At 41.6% G+C, this 16861-nt stretch overlaps 2 protein-coding genes across 4 annotated transcripts in view; one reads left to right on the plus strand and one right to left on the minus strand.

Moving 5' to 3' along the window:
- The window catches only part of LOC125487014 (probable G-protein coupled receptor 139), a 70527-nt gene extending 61313 nt beyond the window's left edge, over positions 1-9214 (minus strand). The window contains exon 1 of one of the 3 annotated variants that reach the window (XR_007265568.1): positions 9169-9214. Coding sequence is in view for 1 of the 3 variants with exons in the window: in XM_048616787.1 (XP_048472744.1) it covers positions 9169-9171 (3 nt within the window). In the remaining 2 variants the exon portion in view is untranslated. The remainder of the gene's footprint in view (positions 1-9168) is intronic. The other 2 variants (XR_007265567.1, XM_048616787.1) reach the window with 2 other exon arrangements.
- A 508-nt stretch (positions 9215-9722) lies between these two features.
- Positions 9723-13968, plus strand: LOC109933628 (zinc finger protein 239-like). Its single transcript, XM_020532644.2, has 2 exons — positions 9723-9757; positions 12002-13968. The coding sequence occupies exon 2, from the start codon at positions 12705-12707 to the stop codon at positions 13806-13808; it is 1104 nt and encodes a 367-aa protein (XP_020388233.1). The 5' UTR covers positions 9723-9757; positions 12002-12704; the 3' UTR covers positions 13809-13968.
- The last annotated feature ends 2893 nt before the right edge of the window (positions 13969-16861 follow it).

The following is a 16861-nucleotide window of genomic DNA, read 5'->3' on the forward strand; positions in this document are numbered from 1 at the left end:
CCACCTTTCTGTGTGTGCTATCCGCGATACTCTTTGCCATGTGGATGCTCCACAGTGTCCCCAGCTGCCGCTCCAGGTCCGAACCCAGGCTTTCAGAAGCTGCAGTTGGAGACACTTCCTGCCTGTGTGCCGGTCCCAGGCACTGGAAATGTTCTCGGCTTCGCACATAGAGCTGGAAGAGCACAGAACAGCTCTCCTGCCATGACTTACCCCTTTAAATTAAATGTTTTGGAATATGTTTAGTATCAAATAATACCCTAGGGCCCTTGTGCTTGATCCTTAGATCTATATAATGTTGTCCTCAATGTTGGAACTGTCAATGCTCTCTTTATTTTTTTTTCCCCATTTTTGGTTTGCAACAGTGAGCTAGGAATTGACCTTATGAGTGTGAGCAACGGCTTGTTTTCAACACATAAGGAAGACCATACAAATTGATTTTTTTATGGGACATAGTCTGGAGGTTAATTGCAGGTTACTCCTTGTTCAAAGAATCCTATCAATATTTCAGATTCACAGATGCATTTTGCTCAATGCAGGCAAATGTTTGGTCATTTGTTGCCCATTCTGAATTGTCACTGAACTAAGTAGCTTGCAAAACTATCACAAACGGCAGTTAACAGTCAACCACATTGCTGGAATCACGTACAGACTGGACCAGAGAAGGATGGCAGATTTCCGTTCTTACAGGCTGCATTTGTACCCCTGTCCCCCAGTGTATTGACCTGGACCTCTGGATTGCAAATCCAGTGCCATGACAAATATTCCTCTATTTACAGCATTGCTCTTCACATCAGAATGTGTGCTTAATATAAAAATCACTCACGAGAAATGGCAATATTGGAATTTCTCCCCTTGCCTTCCAAAGTTATTTGAAGAAAACACACTGGGCACGAAGTACTTGAAGTTGAGGAAAATATCACTTCAGTGTAGCTGATTCAAGGGTTCTGGTTTATCCTGGGAAATTAGACCTACTACACTCATTCATGCTACATATGCTAAATTCAGCTATTAGCCACAGTCCTGGGCAAACTATCAAGGTCTGAGGACAAGTCAGGAGGCTGCCCAGAGACTGGTCAAGTAGCAGAGATAAACACTGAATCATAGCAATCTTGAAATACCCCAGACTCCTCCATCACCATCCCTGGATATGTCACATCCTCTGGTAGATGGAGAAGTCCTCAATATCAACTTTTCCTTTTAGCACAAGCTGTTTTCAAAATCCACAAGACAACTTTAGCTCATAATTCCCAATTTACAACTGCAAATCAAAATTGATAAAAATAATTAAAAATCAGCCAGTATTCTAACAATGTTCATCATCAGGAGGGAAGTAAACGAAGGAAAAATCCCAAGGTCCAGACAGCTATAAACAGCAGAATTTTATTCCACCACAATCTCATAGTACGGCACAGCCTAATTCCATGATAACAAGGTGCAGAGCTGGATGAACACAGCAGGCCAAGCAGCATCAGATGAGCAGGAAAGCTGACATTTCGGGTCTGGACCCTTCTCATTTTCAGGAATGAGCCATCAACAAAACTCAGCCTGGAAATCAGAAGGGAAACTCTTCCAATAAACACACTCAATATCCAACACACAGCTCCAGTCAAACAATCCATTACTGAAGAAGGGTCTAGGCCCGAAACGTCAGCCTTTTTGCTCCTATGATGCTGCTTGGCCTGCTGTGTTCATCCAGCTCTGCACCTTGTTGTCCCTAAAAAATTGTAGCACTTCCTTCTTCAAGGATGGTCTTGGAAATTCCTTCATGGTCTTCGTCTTCACATTCCTCAGTGCCATTTGTCCGTATCCAATATTGTGTCTTAAGAACGTCACTTTCGCCTTCGCAAATTTGGTTTTCACCTAGTTTATGACCAACTTTGCCTTCTGTAGTCTTTCAAAGAGCTCTGCCAAATGCACCATGTGATCTCTGCACAAAAAAGATCACAAAGTCATCTATGCAGGCGTTACAATTACTCAATCCTGCCGCAACTCTGTTCATAAGTCTTTGAAAAGTGGCTGGTGCATTTTCATTCCAAAGGGTATTACTTTAAACTGGCGTAGCCCATTTGGGGTTACAAAAGCAGAAACATCTTCACTCTGTCCGCCAAAGGTACTTATCAGAAACCATGAACTAAGTCCAACTTTGTGATGTAAGTGGCTTGCCCTACTTTTTCCACACAGTCCTCCAGCCTTGGAATTGGGTATGAGTCTGATTTAGTTACAGCGTTGACCTTCCAATAACCTACACAGAATCGTTGAGTACCATCAGGCTTTGGAACCAACACGATCGGCGAAGTCCACTCACCTCGACTCGTCTCTATGATGTCATCTTGGAGAATTGCTTCCACTTCCTTCTGTTCCTGCGCTGCTTTGAGAGGATTAAGCATGTAGGATGTTGTTTTACCAGAACAGCATTCCCTACGTCAACCTCATATGCTATGGCATTAGTCCTCCTCACTCTATTCCTACACACATCCTCATAGCACTGTAACAAATTTTTCAATTCAGTTCTCTGCTCCTGGGACAGATAGCTCACTACCCTATTCCATTCCTTGATAACTTTCTCATTAGTCAATTTATTCTGACACACATCAAAATCCAAATCATCCTCACTTTGACTGGCAGTAACGAATACCTATTTCTCCGGTTCCCTTTCCCTGGCATAGTAATGTTTCAGCATGTTCACATGACACACCTGATAATTTTTTTTCATATCTGGCATCTTTACCAGATAATTCACTTGACTTGACTTCTTCTCAATCTGATAGGGACCACTAAACATTGCTTTGAAGGGATTTCCTACCACTGGTAACAACACCAATACTTTACCCCATTAACTTCTTATGTAATTTGGCAGTAAGATTGGACCCTTGGTCTGACTAAATCTCCCTGGGTAGTCCATAACAGATTAAAAAAAGCAAGAAACTCCTCCGCAACCTTTTTTGCCTTGACATTCCATAACAGAATTGCCTCTGGAAATCTGGTAGACACATCCATTATGGTTAGCAAATACTGGTACACACAATCAATCATAACCTGGGTGAAAGGTTCTTCAAATGCGGGAATTGGCATCAATGGCGCTGGTTTTATTACCGCCCAGGATTTTCCTACCATTTGACATGTGTGACAGGTACGGCAAAATTCAGCCACATATTTGTGTAATCCAGGCCAATAGAAATGCTTGTATCTTAGCCTGAGTCTTCCTCACTCCTAGATGACCTCCACATGTAATTTATGTGCTACCCGCAATACGTCCCGATGGTATTCTACCAGCAACACAATCTGGTGAACTTCCGCCCATTTCTCATTTCCTCTAAACTGCCAATGTCTCCATTTCAATTTTAAGATTTCGTCTTTAAGGTAATAACATTCGTGAATACACTCGGATTCCTCTTCCGAGTAAACTTTATGATATAAATCCTTTATCGTCTCATCTTTTTGTTGTAGTTCCATTAATCTTTCAAAACTAAACACCTCTGCTCTGATCCTCTACCTGCTAAGGTTTTTCCTTTACCATTTAATCAAACAGAGTGTCAGTTAACTGGACCTCAACTCCTTCATCTTTCTTTTTTGTTTTCCTTCTTGTTTTAATTTATAGCTGTGGGATATTGTCACCACACAGTCCGGAAAAATTCCAGAGTATTTTTCTTTTAACTCTTCAGTTCCCTGGTTTTCTTTTGGCTTTTCCACTGCAATAGGCATCATTCCCGCCTTTGATCAGGCTATATCATTTTCAAGAAGAAACTGTATTCCTGAAATAGTTTATTTTTTCTATCACTCCAACTATCACTTCCCCAGTCTTGATTAGACTTTCTAGCCTTATCTTACACAGGGGAACACTAATTTTCTCTCCATTTATTCCACAAATTATCACTCTCTCCAGCAATATTTCAGAAGGAATGCAAATATTTTCATTTCTTACTATTAGAGACTGACCAGTTCCCATATCTTTCAATATTGTAGCTTCTTTACATACTCCTCCTGTTCTACCTGGGTAAACCTTACCCACACACATGGAGTCTTTGAAAAGCTTGGGCGCTATCTTACTATCCAGCCCACGACTAGGCTGTGCACTCTCCTTCAGCTCCTCAACCTCTCTTTGAATCTCCTTCACTGACTTAACTAAGCCCATTGGTTTAGCCTCTTTTACCATATCCCTTTTCCCAATGCCTTTCTTCAACCACCAGCACTGTGACTTTGTGCGTCCCACCTTATTGCAGTGAAACCACCTCAGATCTTTCACCTCTTTTCCACCCTCTTGGATTTCTTTTTCCACCTTTGGTAAACTGATCCCAGTGTGATCCACTTTTTGTTTTTCATTGAAGAATCTCCCTCTTTCCCAATTTCTATCCCTCGTGGAATGAAATTGCTGTCGGAAGCTAGATTTCGATTTATGCACTAATGCGTATTCATCCGCCATCTCTACAGCTCTTCTCGCTGTTTTAACTTTCTGTTCCTCAATATGAGTTTTTAGTACTTCTGGAAGTGAGTTTTTAAACTCCTTCACAGAATAATAGCTCTAAGAGCCTCCAAGGTCTTTTCTATCTTTAATGCTCTCAGCCATCTATCAAAGTTGCTCTGTTTAATTCTTTCAAACTCGGTATAAGTCTGATCTGGTACCTTTCTTACATTTCTGAACTATTGTCTACATGCTTCTGCTACCAACTCTAGGCACTCAAAATAGCCTGTTTTACTTCTTCATATTCTCCTGACACCTCCTCTGACAGCACTGCAAACGCCTCACTAGCCCTACCTACCAACTTGGTCTGAGTTAACATTACAGACACAGTTTCTGTTTAGCCAATTTCTCAAAGGAAATGAAAAAGGCTTCTACATTTCTTCAATCGAATTTTGGAAATGTTTTGACGTATTTGTCTATATGCCTACCAAGTCTTTGCCTATGATGGGTTTGCTTATCTTTACTATCCTCCTCACTAAACCTATCTTCGTCTCCATCCTTTTAAGTCGACTATCCTGTCTAATTGCCAATTTCTGAAGTTCAAACTCTCTCCTTCTCCCTTTCTTCTCTCTCTTTTCCCCTTTCTTGTGCTTTTAACTGTAACTCAAACTGTTTCAGTTCTCTTTCCTTTTCTTTATCTTCTAACTTCAAATGTCTCAGTTGCATTTTATTCTTTTTTAACTCCATTGCACTTGACTGCTTCTCTGATATACCTAAATGTTTGGCTAACTTCATTACAATTTCAGTTTTCCTATTATCCCCAATTAAACCCAAATTTAGCCTGTCTGCTAACTCCAACAGCTTTGCTTTGCTCACCTTTCGTAAAACCTCCAAAGTCACTTCTTCCATCCCCAGAACCTCTTTAACAATGTTAAGAGCAATTTCCCCACTTTTCATTTAACCAACAACAAGAAACTGGAATTAAACAGATTTTCCACTTCTCACTTAAATTTTATTCAAAGATCTAAGACATTCGTCCCCAAGTCTGTTTAAATCTGCTGGAACCCTTTGTACCCTAAATCTGTTCAAACCTGTCCAGATCCATCCAAATCCATTCAGATCCTGGAGATGAGCTGTCCAGATCTGGAACACGATCCGTCCTGATCGTGGACCCAAGCCCCCAACCTGTTATAAAGTGGGGTTCGACCCCCACTCTGATAACTAAAATTGAAACACCCAGTGGGGCTCACCTCACCCTATAATCTGTTAAAAGTGTGAAAAGTGGCATAACCTGCCTCCCACCCCCAATCTGTTATAAAGGAGTGGTTAAATGAAATAAACTGCTGACAGTAACTCTATAATCAATAAGTAACAATTTATTTATCTAACTCTAAGAGTGGACAACTTAACTGAACTATTAACAAACAAGCAATTCCCCTCTAACTACCAACTATTCCTGAATAAAACAAAATTCTAATGGTATGCTGTTCCAATGAATATAAGTACCACTTATATGGACAAAATAATATTAAAAATGACAACTTAGTCTCTCAAAATTACAGCCAGGTTATGTGTCTTCCGACATGTTCTGTGTCTAGTTCTGAGGAAGGGTCACCAGACCCGAAACGTTAACTTTAATTTTCTCTTCACAGATGTGGCCAGCCCTGCTGAGCTTTTCCAGCAACTTCTGTTTTTGTTCCTGTGCCTTTTCTGTTGAATGCTCTGTCAGGAATCCCTTCTCTGTCAAATCCTTTTGTTGGGAATATTAGCTAAGAGTGCCGCAGTACCTTTATTTCGATGATGCTTTCTCTAAGAGCTGAGAAAGCTGATCTCTTATCAGATGGCAGTTAGCTCTGGGGCTCTTTCCGACTGCCTCCCTTCTTTTATACCACTGATGACCTATCAATATTTTCCAATCGGATTGGTCCTATGTTGTCAAAACCAGCAGATTTAAATTTCTTAGGTTTTTGGTAGCTAAGGGCCTGGTTTAAATTGATTGAGTAAATTTAAAACCTGTTGTCTTGGTAAAAATGCTGCTTTGAACTTTTAATACAAAATGCTTCAATTCGGGCTCACCGTGCACCTGCAAACTGGCATCTTTTAAAGAAAACTCTAAGCATAGAAAAAAAAACATCTTTTAGTACGACCATGCAATGCTTTCCCCCTAGCATTTTCACAATTTTACACACAACAACTTCGCAACACTGCCGATGTTTCAGATTCGCAGAAACGTTTCACTCAAGGCAGGCATATTTTTGGTGATTTGTTTCCCATTCTGAATTGTCACTGAACTGGGTGGCTTGCAAAGCTATCACAAAGGGCAGTTAACATTGCTGGAGTCACAGATAGGCCAGGCCACGGAAGGATGGCAGATTTCCATTCTTACAGGTTGCATTTGTACCCCTGTCCCCCAGCACAAGTCCAGTGCCATGACAAATATTCCACCATTTACAGCATTTTCCTTCACATCAGAATGTGTGTTTAATATAAAAATCACTCAGGAGAAATGTTATTTCAATGGCAATATTGGAATTTCTCCTCTTGTTTTCCAAAATTATTTGAAGAAACCACACTGGGCATGAAGTGCTTGAAGCAGAGGAAAATATCACTTCAGCTGATTGAAGGGGTCTGGTTTATACTGGGAAGTTAGATCTACTGCACTCATTCAGACTGCACATCATAAATTCAGCTATTAGCCACAGTACTGGGCAAAACTATCATGATCTGAGGACAAGTCTCCAAGTCAGGAGGCTGCCCACAGACTGGTCAAGTAGCAGAGATAAACACTGAATCATATCAATCTTGAAATATCCAAGACTCCTATATAACCATCCCCGGATATGTCCCATCCTCTGGTAGATGCAGAAGTCCTCAATATTGACTTTTCCTTTCAGCACAAGCTGTTTCCCAAAATCCACAAGACAACTTTAGCTCATAATTCCCAGTTTACAAATGCAAACCAAAATTGATAAAAGAACAAAAATAATGAAAAATCAGCCAGTGTTCTAACAATGTTCATCATCACAAGGGAAGTAGACTAAGGACAGATTATGCGGTGCAGAGAGCTATAAACAACTGAATTGAATTCCACCACAGTCTCATAGTACGGCACAGCCTCATTCCAGGATCTTGCCAACAAGCAGACTGAATATAGTGTTGCAAAGTTGGGTAGAATAACTGTAAATTGGGAGGCCAGAATTTAGAATTTGGTATTTGTAAAGATGTAAAAATTGCAAAATGCTGGGGGGAAAGCATTGCGTAGTCCCTTTAAAAGATGTTTTTATTTTCTGTGCTTAGAGATTTTCTATGGAAGTCAGTGAGCAGCAGCTTAAAAGTCTGCAAGTACACAGAGAACCCAAATTGAAACATTTGTATCAAAAGGCCATACAGTTAGCTGGCCAAGTGGCAGATTTACGAAGACAACAGGCTTTTGAAAGATTGATTTAGCCAATCAATTTGAACCAGGCACTTAGATACCAAAAACCTATTGTATATAAATCAGATGGTTTTGACAACAAAGGACCAAACCTATTGTAAGAAATGCTGATACGTCATCAAGGGTAAATAAGGGAGCAGTTGGGAAAAGGACTAACTGCCATCGCCAGAGCTAACACACCTCAGCTCAAGAGAGATTCGCTGTCTTGCCAGCATCATCAATGCATTAGAAAAAGCACCATCTAAATAATAACAGTACCAACAACATAACTAGTGAATATTCCTGACAAAAGAATCAACAGAGAAAGTGTTCCTGACAGAAGAAACGATGGAGAAGGCACGCAACATTCCAGAAGACACGTAACCGGCTGTAATTTCAAGAGACTAACTTCTTTTTTTGGTTATATGAGTGGGACTTCTATTTACTGGAACAGCACACCATTAGAATCTTATTCAGGAATAGTTAGTAGTTAGAAAGGGATTTATTCAGTTTGTTAATAGTTTAGTTAATTTGTTCACTCTTAGACTTGGATAAATAAAATGCTACTTATTGATTTTAAAGTGAGTGTCAGGGATTTATTTTATTTACCCACTAGAAGTAACTGAAAAGCAGGTTCATCCAGCCCTGCACCTTGTTGTCTCGGATTCTCCAGCGTCTGCAGTTCCTACTATCTCTGATTCGATTTTAACACCACTTTTCAAGTCTTTTTACACATTCTAGGGCGAGGTGCTCCGTTTGGGTGTTTTGGTTTTAGTTCTCGGGGTGGGGGTTCAACCTCCGCTTTAAAACAATAGTCTTTATGATCAAGAATTAATCTACAGACCAACAAGCTCAGTTCCACAAACCACATCAATGACCAGGAAACAGAACTATACATGATACATTTCTCTCCAACAAATCAGATTCTATTCACCTTCTCCTTACACATTGATTTCAACATAGAGCTTCAGTTCTGAGCACTGATCCAACTCTTCAGTTGGTCACAATGAAATCCAGCATTGACCGCAGAAATAGCTGCTGCAAAAACCCATTGTAACTATGCACCTCCCAGAAAATTACACCTCGCCTTCTCATTTTCAGGAATGAGCCATCAACAAAACTCAGCCTGGAAATCAGAAGGGAAATGCTTCCAATAAACACACTCAATATCCAACACAGTTCCAGTCAAACAGTTCAGCGCAAAGCACCCAGTAAACAGCTCTCTCAGCTGGATCTTCTCACACAGCATAAGGGACATCTCCACCCCTGATTGCCCACAGGATAGTCAGACTGCCTGAAGATTGGTGTGGATATTATGGGATACAATTTGTATAAAAGCTGCTCCTTCACTCACCATCTCCTCACTTGGTTTTCAGTCCCTACACGAAGTGAACCAGCTCTGGAAGAGGAAGAGGAGAGAATGGGCAGAGTGGGTGGGCTCTCTGATTGACGTCTCTCACAGTCAATCCAAATATTTCTGCAGCAACATGAGTTTCCGGAAGCTTGGGAAACTGACCGGTGAAATGGAGGTATCTTTGAGCAGCAGATCAGTTGGGAATTTAAACTTGTCATTGTCCCATCTGAATAAAACCTCACGTATTGCAGTAGCAGAAACGATCAAAACATGCGCAAGGGGAAGGGGAATAGGATAGAGGGGTAAAATATGGAAGGGCACATAAATGAAAGATAGCGACAAGAGAGATGACATTGACAGCGCAAACCGCTGATTTGGGGAATGAAGTCGGGTTCGTTGTGCAGTATTATGGAGGTACCTCATTTCTACCCGTTTCCCAAGCTTCGGGAAGCGCATGTTGTTCCAGAAATATTTGGATTGACTGTGAGAGACGTCAATCAGAGAGCCCACCCACTCCGCCCATTCTCTCCTCTTCCTCTTCCAGAGATAATTCACTTCCTATAGGGACTGAAAACCAAGTGAGGAGATGGTGAGTGAAGGAGCAGCTTTTATACAAATTCTATCCCATAATATCCACACCAATCTTCAGGCAGTCTGACTATCCTGTGGGTAATCAGGGGTGGAAATGTTCCTTATGCTGTGTGAGAAGATCCAGCTGAGAGAGCTGTTTACTCAGTGCTTTGTGCTGAACTGTTTGACTGGAGCTCTGTGTTGGAAATTGTGTGTGTTTATTTTATTTCCCTTCCGATGTTTCTTTCAAATCCTTTCAAGATCTCCCACAACCTTCTCTCACCACATCCTCGGAAAAGAGAAAAAGACAGACATGAATTTATGCAGAGATAGTAGGAACTGCAGATGCTGGAGAATCTGAGATAACAAGGTGTAGAGCTGGATGAACACAAGCAGCATCAGAGGAGCAGGAAAAGCTGACGTTTCAGACCTAGACCCTTCTCATGAATTTATGCAGATCCTTTCACAACCACCATTTTTGAAATGTGGTCACTGTTGACATGTTTTAATGGTGACCAATGTAGTCACAGCAAACTCCCACATACGGCAGTGACAAGATAGTACATTTTTGTGGTGTTGACTGAGAAATTGTTACAGTCCCTGTTGACACTGATCATTTAGAATTCTTAGCGACCCACTTAAAGGTAGTGCATGTAGGATTTCCAATTGACAGATTTTTATGTAAGCAAACAAACTAAAAGAAACATTGACTAACCACAACCTCGTTGGCAACTGATACACTAAACTACAGAAAGGATAACTCCCTTTAACCTATAATATGACCAAACACTCCATAACCCTATTATGTTTTAAGACCTGCTATTTGCTTTATCATAAGTTTTACAAGGACAAGTCCAACACCACCATCGTCTTCCAACTGGGTCACTCATCTCTGTTCCACAAAAACATAACTTTCAATGGCCATCAAAAGTTATTTCCCTGAATTTCCAGAGAAGTCTGAACTACCTACCAACACTGAGGACCCTTCCAGTGATCCAATCTCTGGCCCTGCAAGGTTGAATTTTCCAAAGTCTTTAGATTGTCACATTCCGTCTCGTCAACTTGAAACTATGTGCTACCTGGCAGTCCACAGAAACGACATCTTCTCCTCTCTGCTGACCACACTGGCTGCAGTCCTTGGTCTCTCTTTCCCTCTGTCCATAATCTCAGAGTCAGAAAGTCTTCTGTCAGCCCTACCTGATTGCCTTTGCGCACAGGTATTATAACTGTGCACCTCACTCAGCAAGTCCCAGCCTGTTCCCATGGAAACAATACAAGCTGACATGTTGGTGGGCAGAGCTGTGCAACCTCTGACCAGTCACCCTCGTGAGGGTACTTTTTGTCCCTTATCTTAGAAAGATGGTTAAAACATAACAGACTTTCAATTTTGCTTTCAAACACACACTTGAGTCTTCTCAACAGTGACAGGAGGCTCGTGTGAAGCACAAGAACCAGTATGGACCAATTCGGTTGAATGGCCTGTAATTCTGTGGGTGTAACTTTCTGTGGTTGGATTTGAAATTCTCAACCTCTGGATCGTTAATCCAGCTCCACAACAATTCAGCAGCCAAACCCAGAGATGGATTTAGTGAATTTATTTCCATGCCATTTTGTAAGAATTTTACCTGAAGGCCTCAGCCTTCCACAAAAGCCTGACATTCGATTTGATGCTTGTGCCCAGTGCTGTGGCTGAGAGCTGAATTTGGAATGTACAGTCTGAGAGAGCGCAGTGTGTCTAATTGCCCAGGATAAACCAGAACCCTTCAAATCAGCTATACTGAAGCAATATTCTCCTCAAATTCTAGCATTTTCCACTCTGTTTCCTTCAAATATGCTTCTTGGAAAACAAAGTGTAACATTTCAAAATCACTACTGAATTCACATTTCTCCTGAATATTTTTTAAACACATACTCCCAAAATAAAATTAATCTTCACCAGCATAACACAATTCATTATGAATTATAGCCTCTTTTACACTCCCACCTTTGGCCTTGCCATTACCCTCATGGCAAGTTGGGCCTGGGTAAAGGAAAGAAAGTAGCCACATTGGATATTGACCAGGAGAAGACAGTGTTCCTGCAGCAAACAGATGATGAGTGTCAATCAAGTGAGGAAAATGAAAGGACTTGTTTCTGATTGCCTACACAGGGGAATAGCAGATGGGCACTCAATATGGAACAGTCTCTAACTAAGGAGTCAACCTCTTCAGCAAAGGAGGAGAGGGAGTTGGAGGAAATCATGTTTCCTTTTCCTGTTTTACAGAAGGACTGCACTGTATTTACAACAGATAATGCATAAAAGATCGACACCGCAGATAGATCCTGACCACAACCCAAGAAATAACTACACAACTGTGGGAATACATCCAGTCCCTTGACAGCACTGCTCAACACAGAAGAGCATGAATGGGCTCCAAGTACAGTGACAGCTTCAGTCATTCAAGCCTCATGAACCACTAACTTATTCCTACAAATGAAGGACTGCTCAAATGTGAATTTTTCTAAGAGGACTCCACAGTCCCATAAGTTTTCATAACATGCAGGCTTCAATTCTGAAGAGGCATCTGGCATTGAAACAGTTGAGTATGTGACGAGGACTTCACACAGTCACCAACAATCCTGAGACACAAATGTATCTACATTGATAAAAATGCTATCAGGTGTGAGATGTGTGATGAGTCATTTTTGAAAGTTATTGACCCTCTGCAGATACCAGCATGTTCACAGATGGGAGAAGTTATTCATGTGTGAGGTATGTGACAAATCATTCTCGAAGTTAACAAACAGGAGAGAATACATTCAACGTGTAAGCTGCATAACAGATCATCAAAGCTCCTGGTCCATTAGGCAATCCACACAGGAGACACTTGCAAAGCTCATGATGCACCACCAGAGGTTTCATACAGGAGAACAACCCTCTGGATGAGGTTTGTGTACTAGCCTTTGTCTAATCCTCCAATCTTCTGATGCACCAGACAATTCACACAATGGAGGAACCCTTCAAATGTGACGTGTGTGCCAAATCATTCTCACAGTCAGTGAACCTGCATGTTCACAAACGCATTCATGCAGGGGAGAAGTCATTCATGTGCGGTGTGTGCGACAAAACCTTCACACAGTTATCCAATCTTCTGGTACATCAGACAGTCCACACAGGGGAAAAACACTTCAAAAGTGAAGTGCGGGGTAAGAGATTTGGACGATTACCGGATCTGGTTCAATATCAACATATTCACACTATCCAGAAATCATTTGCATGTGAAGTGTGCATCAAGTCATTCTTACCGTCGTGGAACCTCAGCACTCACCGACGCATTCACACTGGAGAGAAACCATTCACCTGCCCCATGTGTGACAAATCATTTTCACAGTTAACAAACCTCCGTGTACACCAACAAATTCACACAAGGGAGAAGTCATTCACGTGCAAAGTGTGCAACAAAACCTTTACACAGTTATCGCACCTCCGAGTTCATTGGACAATCCACACAGGGGAGAAACCATTCAAATGTGAGGTTTGTGATAAAGCTTTTGCAACATCTACAAGGTTGCTGACACACCAGAGGTTTCACACAGGGGAAAAGCCCTTCAAGTGTAAGGTTTGTGTGATGGCTTTTGTTCAATCGTCTGATCTCCTGATACATGAAAGGATTCACACAGGGGAGAAACCTTTTAAGTGTATGGTGTGTTGTGAGGGCTTTGGAAGATCATCAGACCTGGCGAGGCACCAACGCACTCACACTGGTGAGAAACCATTCATGTGCGAGGTGTGCAATAAATCATTCTCGCAATCATCAAGCCTCCGTGCTCACCAGCGCATTCACACAGGGGAGAAACCCTTCATCTGTGAGGTATGTGATAAATCATTTTCAAAGTTAACAAACCTCCATAGACACCAACGAATTCACACAGGGGAGAAACCCTTCAAATGTGAGGTTTGTGACCTGGCCTTCACACAGTCATCACACCTAATACAAATCAAACAATCCACACAGGTGAGAAGCCTTTCAAGTGTGAGGTCTGTGACCGAGCATTCACACAGTCATCAAGCCTCCTGCGACATCAGATAATCCACACAGGGGAGAAACTCCTCAAGTGAGTTGCATAATGATGGATTTGGACACTCAATCAAACTTGTGAAATCTGTGTTGTCTTTTGTTAAGTAATCCACATTCGCCAAAATGACTGTTAATTTTATTCTGAATTACTGTTTCTCAAAGTATCCTCTTCGCTGACATTAAACTGACTGGTCTGTAGTCATTGGGCTTATCTTCACATTCCTTTTTGAAGGGATCATGTTTGCATTAAGAACAAACAAAGCTATAAATTGTCCAGTCCTTTGGCGTCACCCGTGAATCTAAGGAAAATTGAACATTGTGGAGGTGCTGGCCATAACTTCCACTTTCTAAATCTTGACATGTACCTAACTATCTCCTCTTTAAATGTATGAGTTCATTCAGTGACCATTTTGCCAGCAACCAGTTGTCTGGGTCTGAACTATTCTTTTCCAATTCCAGTTGGCTTTCAACTCGTTAAATATTCTCACTCTGAACTGCTCCTTTAGATGGGTAAGTTAGTAAGTTTGCAGACAATACAAAGATCAGTGGAGTTGTAGATAGTGTAGAAGGTTATCAAAGGATACAGCGGGATCTAGATCAGTTGCAGATATGAATGGAGAAATAGCAGATGGAGTTTAGTCCATGTAAGTGTGAGGTGCTGCTCTTTGGGAGATCAAATGTTAAAGAAAAGTTTACAGTTAATGGCAGGACCCTGAACAGCATTGATCTTCGGGTTCAAGTACGTAGCTCCCGGAAAGTTGGCATATGGCACGCTTGCCTTTATTGGTCGGGGAATTGAGTACAAAAGTCAGAATGTCATGTTGCAGCTTTATAAGACTTTGTTTGTGCCAGACTTAAAGTATTGCATTCAGTTCTGGTCGTCACATTACAGGAAGGATGTGGAAGCTTTGCAGAGGGTGCAGAAGAGGTTTACCAGGATGGTGTTTGGATTAGAGGATATGAGCTTTAAGGAGAGGCTGGAAAAACTCAGGTTGTTTTCTCTGGAGTGGCAAATGCTGAGCAGAGAGTTGGTAGAACTGTAAAATTATGAGACGCATAGATAGGGTTGATGATTAGAATCTTTTTCTTAGAGTTGAAACGTCTAATACTGGGGGCATGCATTTAGGGTGAGAGGGGAAAAGTTCAAAGAAGGTAAGTTTTTTACACAGACAGTGGTAGGGGTGTGGAACACGCTGCCGGGGTGGTGGTGGAAGCAAATATGATAGGGGCATTTAAGAGACTTTTAGAGAAGCACATGAATATGCAAGGAACGAAAGGATATGGAGCAAGGGCAGGCAGAAGGGATTAGTTTAATTTGGTGTCATGTTCGGCTAAACATCATAGGCTGAAGAGCCCGTTCCTGTGCTGTACAGTTCTATGTTCTATGTTGTCTTTTTGCAGAGGCAACCTTACCCCTGTGATACAATGATCACTCTCTCCTAAACAATCTCCCACTGACATTTGCAGTTATTCAGTCACATCCCTTACCCTGGCTCCAGGGAGGTAACATACCATCCTGGATTCGCATTTCCAGCTGTATCTATCTGTTCCCAGAGCTGTTGAGTCTCCAATCACGATTGCTCTTCCAGTCTTCAGTGTACCTACCTGTACAGCTGAGCCAGCTGTGGTACCATGGACTCCCAGATTACCCATCACTTTCATCAGGATTCAGAGCTCAGTACTGGTTGGAGAGTGGAATACATTCAGGGCCATGCACTACCTGCCTTCCTGACATTTGCTAAACCCACTCCTGAACAGCCCGACTCCAATTTTAATGCTGTGGCTCCTGTGCTTGTAAATTGAGCCAGCTCTTATGGATACAGTGTAAAATTGGATCTTGTTTTAGTTGGGGATGTGAATTGTAGACAAATCCTCTTCAGGTGATGGGTGTTTGACTAATAGCATGGGGAATGTTTGTACTGTCCTGTCTGGGAGGACTACGATTCTGAGTGTGGGGAGAAAGTGGCGACAAAGTGGTAATGTCACAAGATTCGTAAATCCAAAGAAATTGGTTAGAATTCCATCATGGCAGATGGTGAAATTTGAATTCAATAAAATAAGTAAAAACTAAAGTAGTATTATGGCAGCTCTATACCCACTGTTGATTGTCATAAAACACCATCAGATTCACTAATGTCCTTCAGGGAAGGAAAGTGTCGTCCCTATCCAGTTTGGCCTATAAGTGACAGCAATGTGGGTGACTCTTAATTAGGGATTGGTAATAAATGCTGCTGTAGCCTGTGCCCACATCCCTTGAAAGAATTTTAAAAATATAGGAGGGTCTGAGTGACTGAGACAACAGAATCTTAATCATAATCAGGTTGTGAGTGACCTGGATTAACCCAACACTCCAAGGACAGTTTAGATGCAGCTTGACTCTGTATCTAACGTGTGCTTTACATTCTCTGTGAATGTTTGATGGAACAATGTGAATTTGGAGAAGTTATTCCATCCCTATTTTAAACATGGACAAGTTATTCTACAAGTTCACCTCTGAGCATTCTTTAAATACGATGGATGTTTCTGCCATTATCGTCCTTATAGACACTATAGTCCAAGCCCCCACCACCCACGGGGGTGAGGGGGATGGTGGCACTGCTATTCCTCAACTGCCCTCTAATCCTTCTAACATTTACCTTAAATTTCTGTTCCCTGGTTATCAACCTGTCTGCTTAGAGAAATAATATTGAAACAATCCCATCTGCTGCCTCTGCCACTTCCTAACCTTCCACTAGCCCCACCTGGACAAATTTCTATTAATGCTTTCAACCATTTACCAAGGGAATTGAGACCAGCAACTGCATCTTGGCTCATGTTGATTCATTTCAGAGCATGAGAAAAACTGAGTCTAGAACCTACAAATTTATGGATCAGGGTTTCAGCAGCAGCTGAGCTGAAACAGTACCCCACTGTCTCTCCTGTAAGTGGATCTTGCACTTCTTCCTGTATATCGTGTCCCGGTTGCTGAACAACATCAGGAAATGACAGTGAGAGCCAGGGATTAACATCTCTCACAGCCAATCCAAATGTTTCTAGAGGAAGAGATAGTAGGAACTGCAGATGCT

This window comes from Rhincodon typus, chromosome 35 (assembly GCF_021869965.1).
Source record: "Rhincodon typus isolate 14 chromosome 35, sRhiTyp1.1, whole genome shotgun sequence".
NCBI lineage: Eukaryota > Metazoa > Chordata > Chondrichthyes > Orectolobiformes > Rhincodontidae > Rhincodon > Rhincodon typus.

Coding starts and splice junctions, on each gene's coding strand:
- LOC109933628 (XM_020532644.2), top strand. CDS start 12,705: ATGCACCAGACAATTCACACAATGGAGGAACCCTTCAAATGTGACGTG.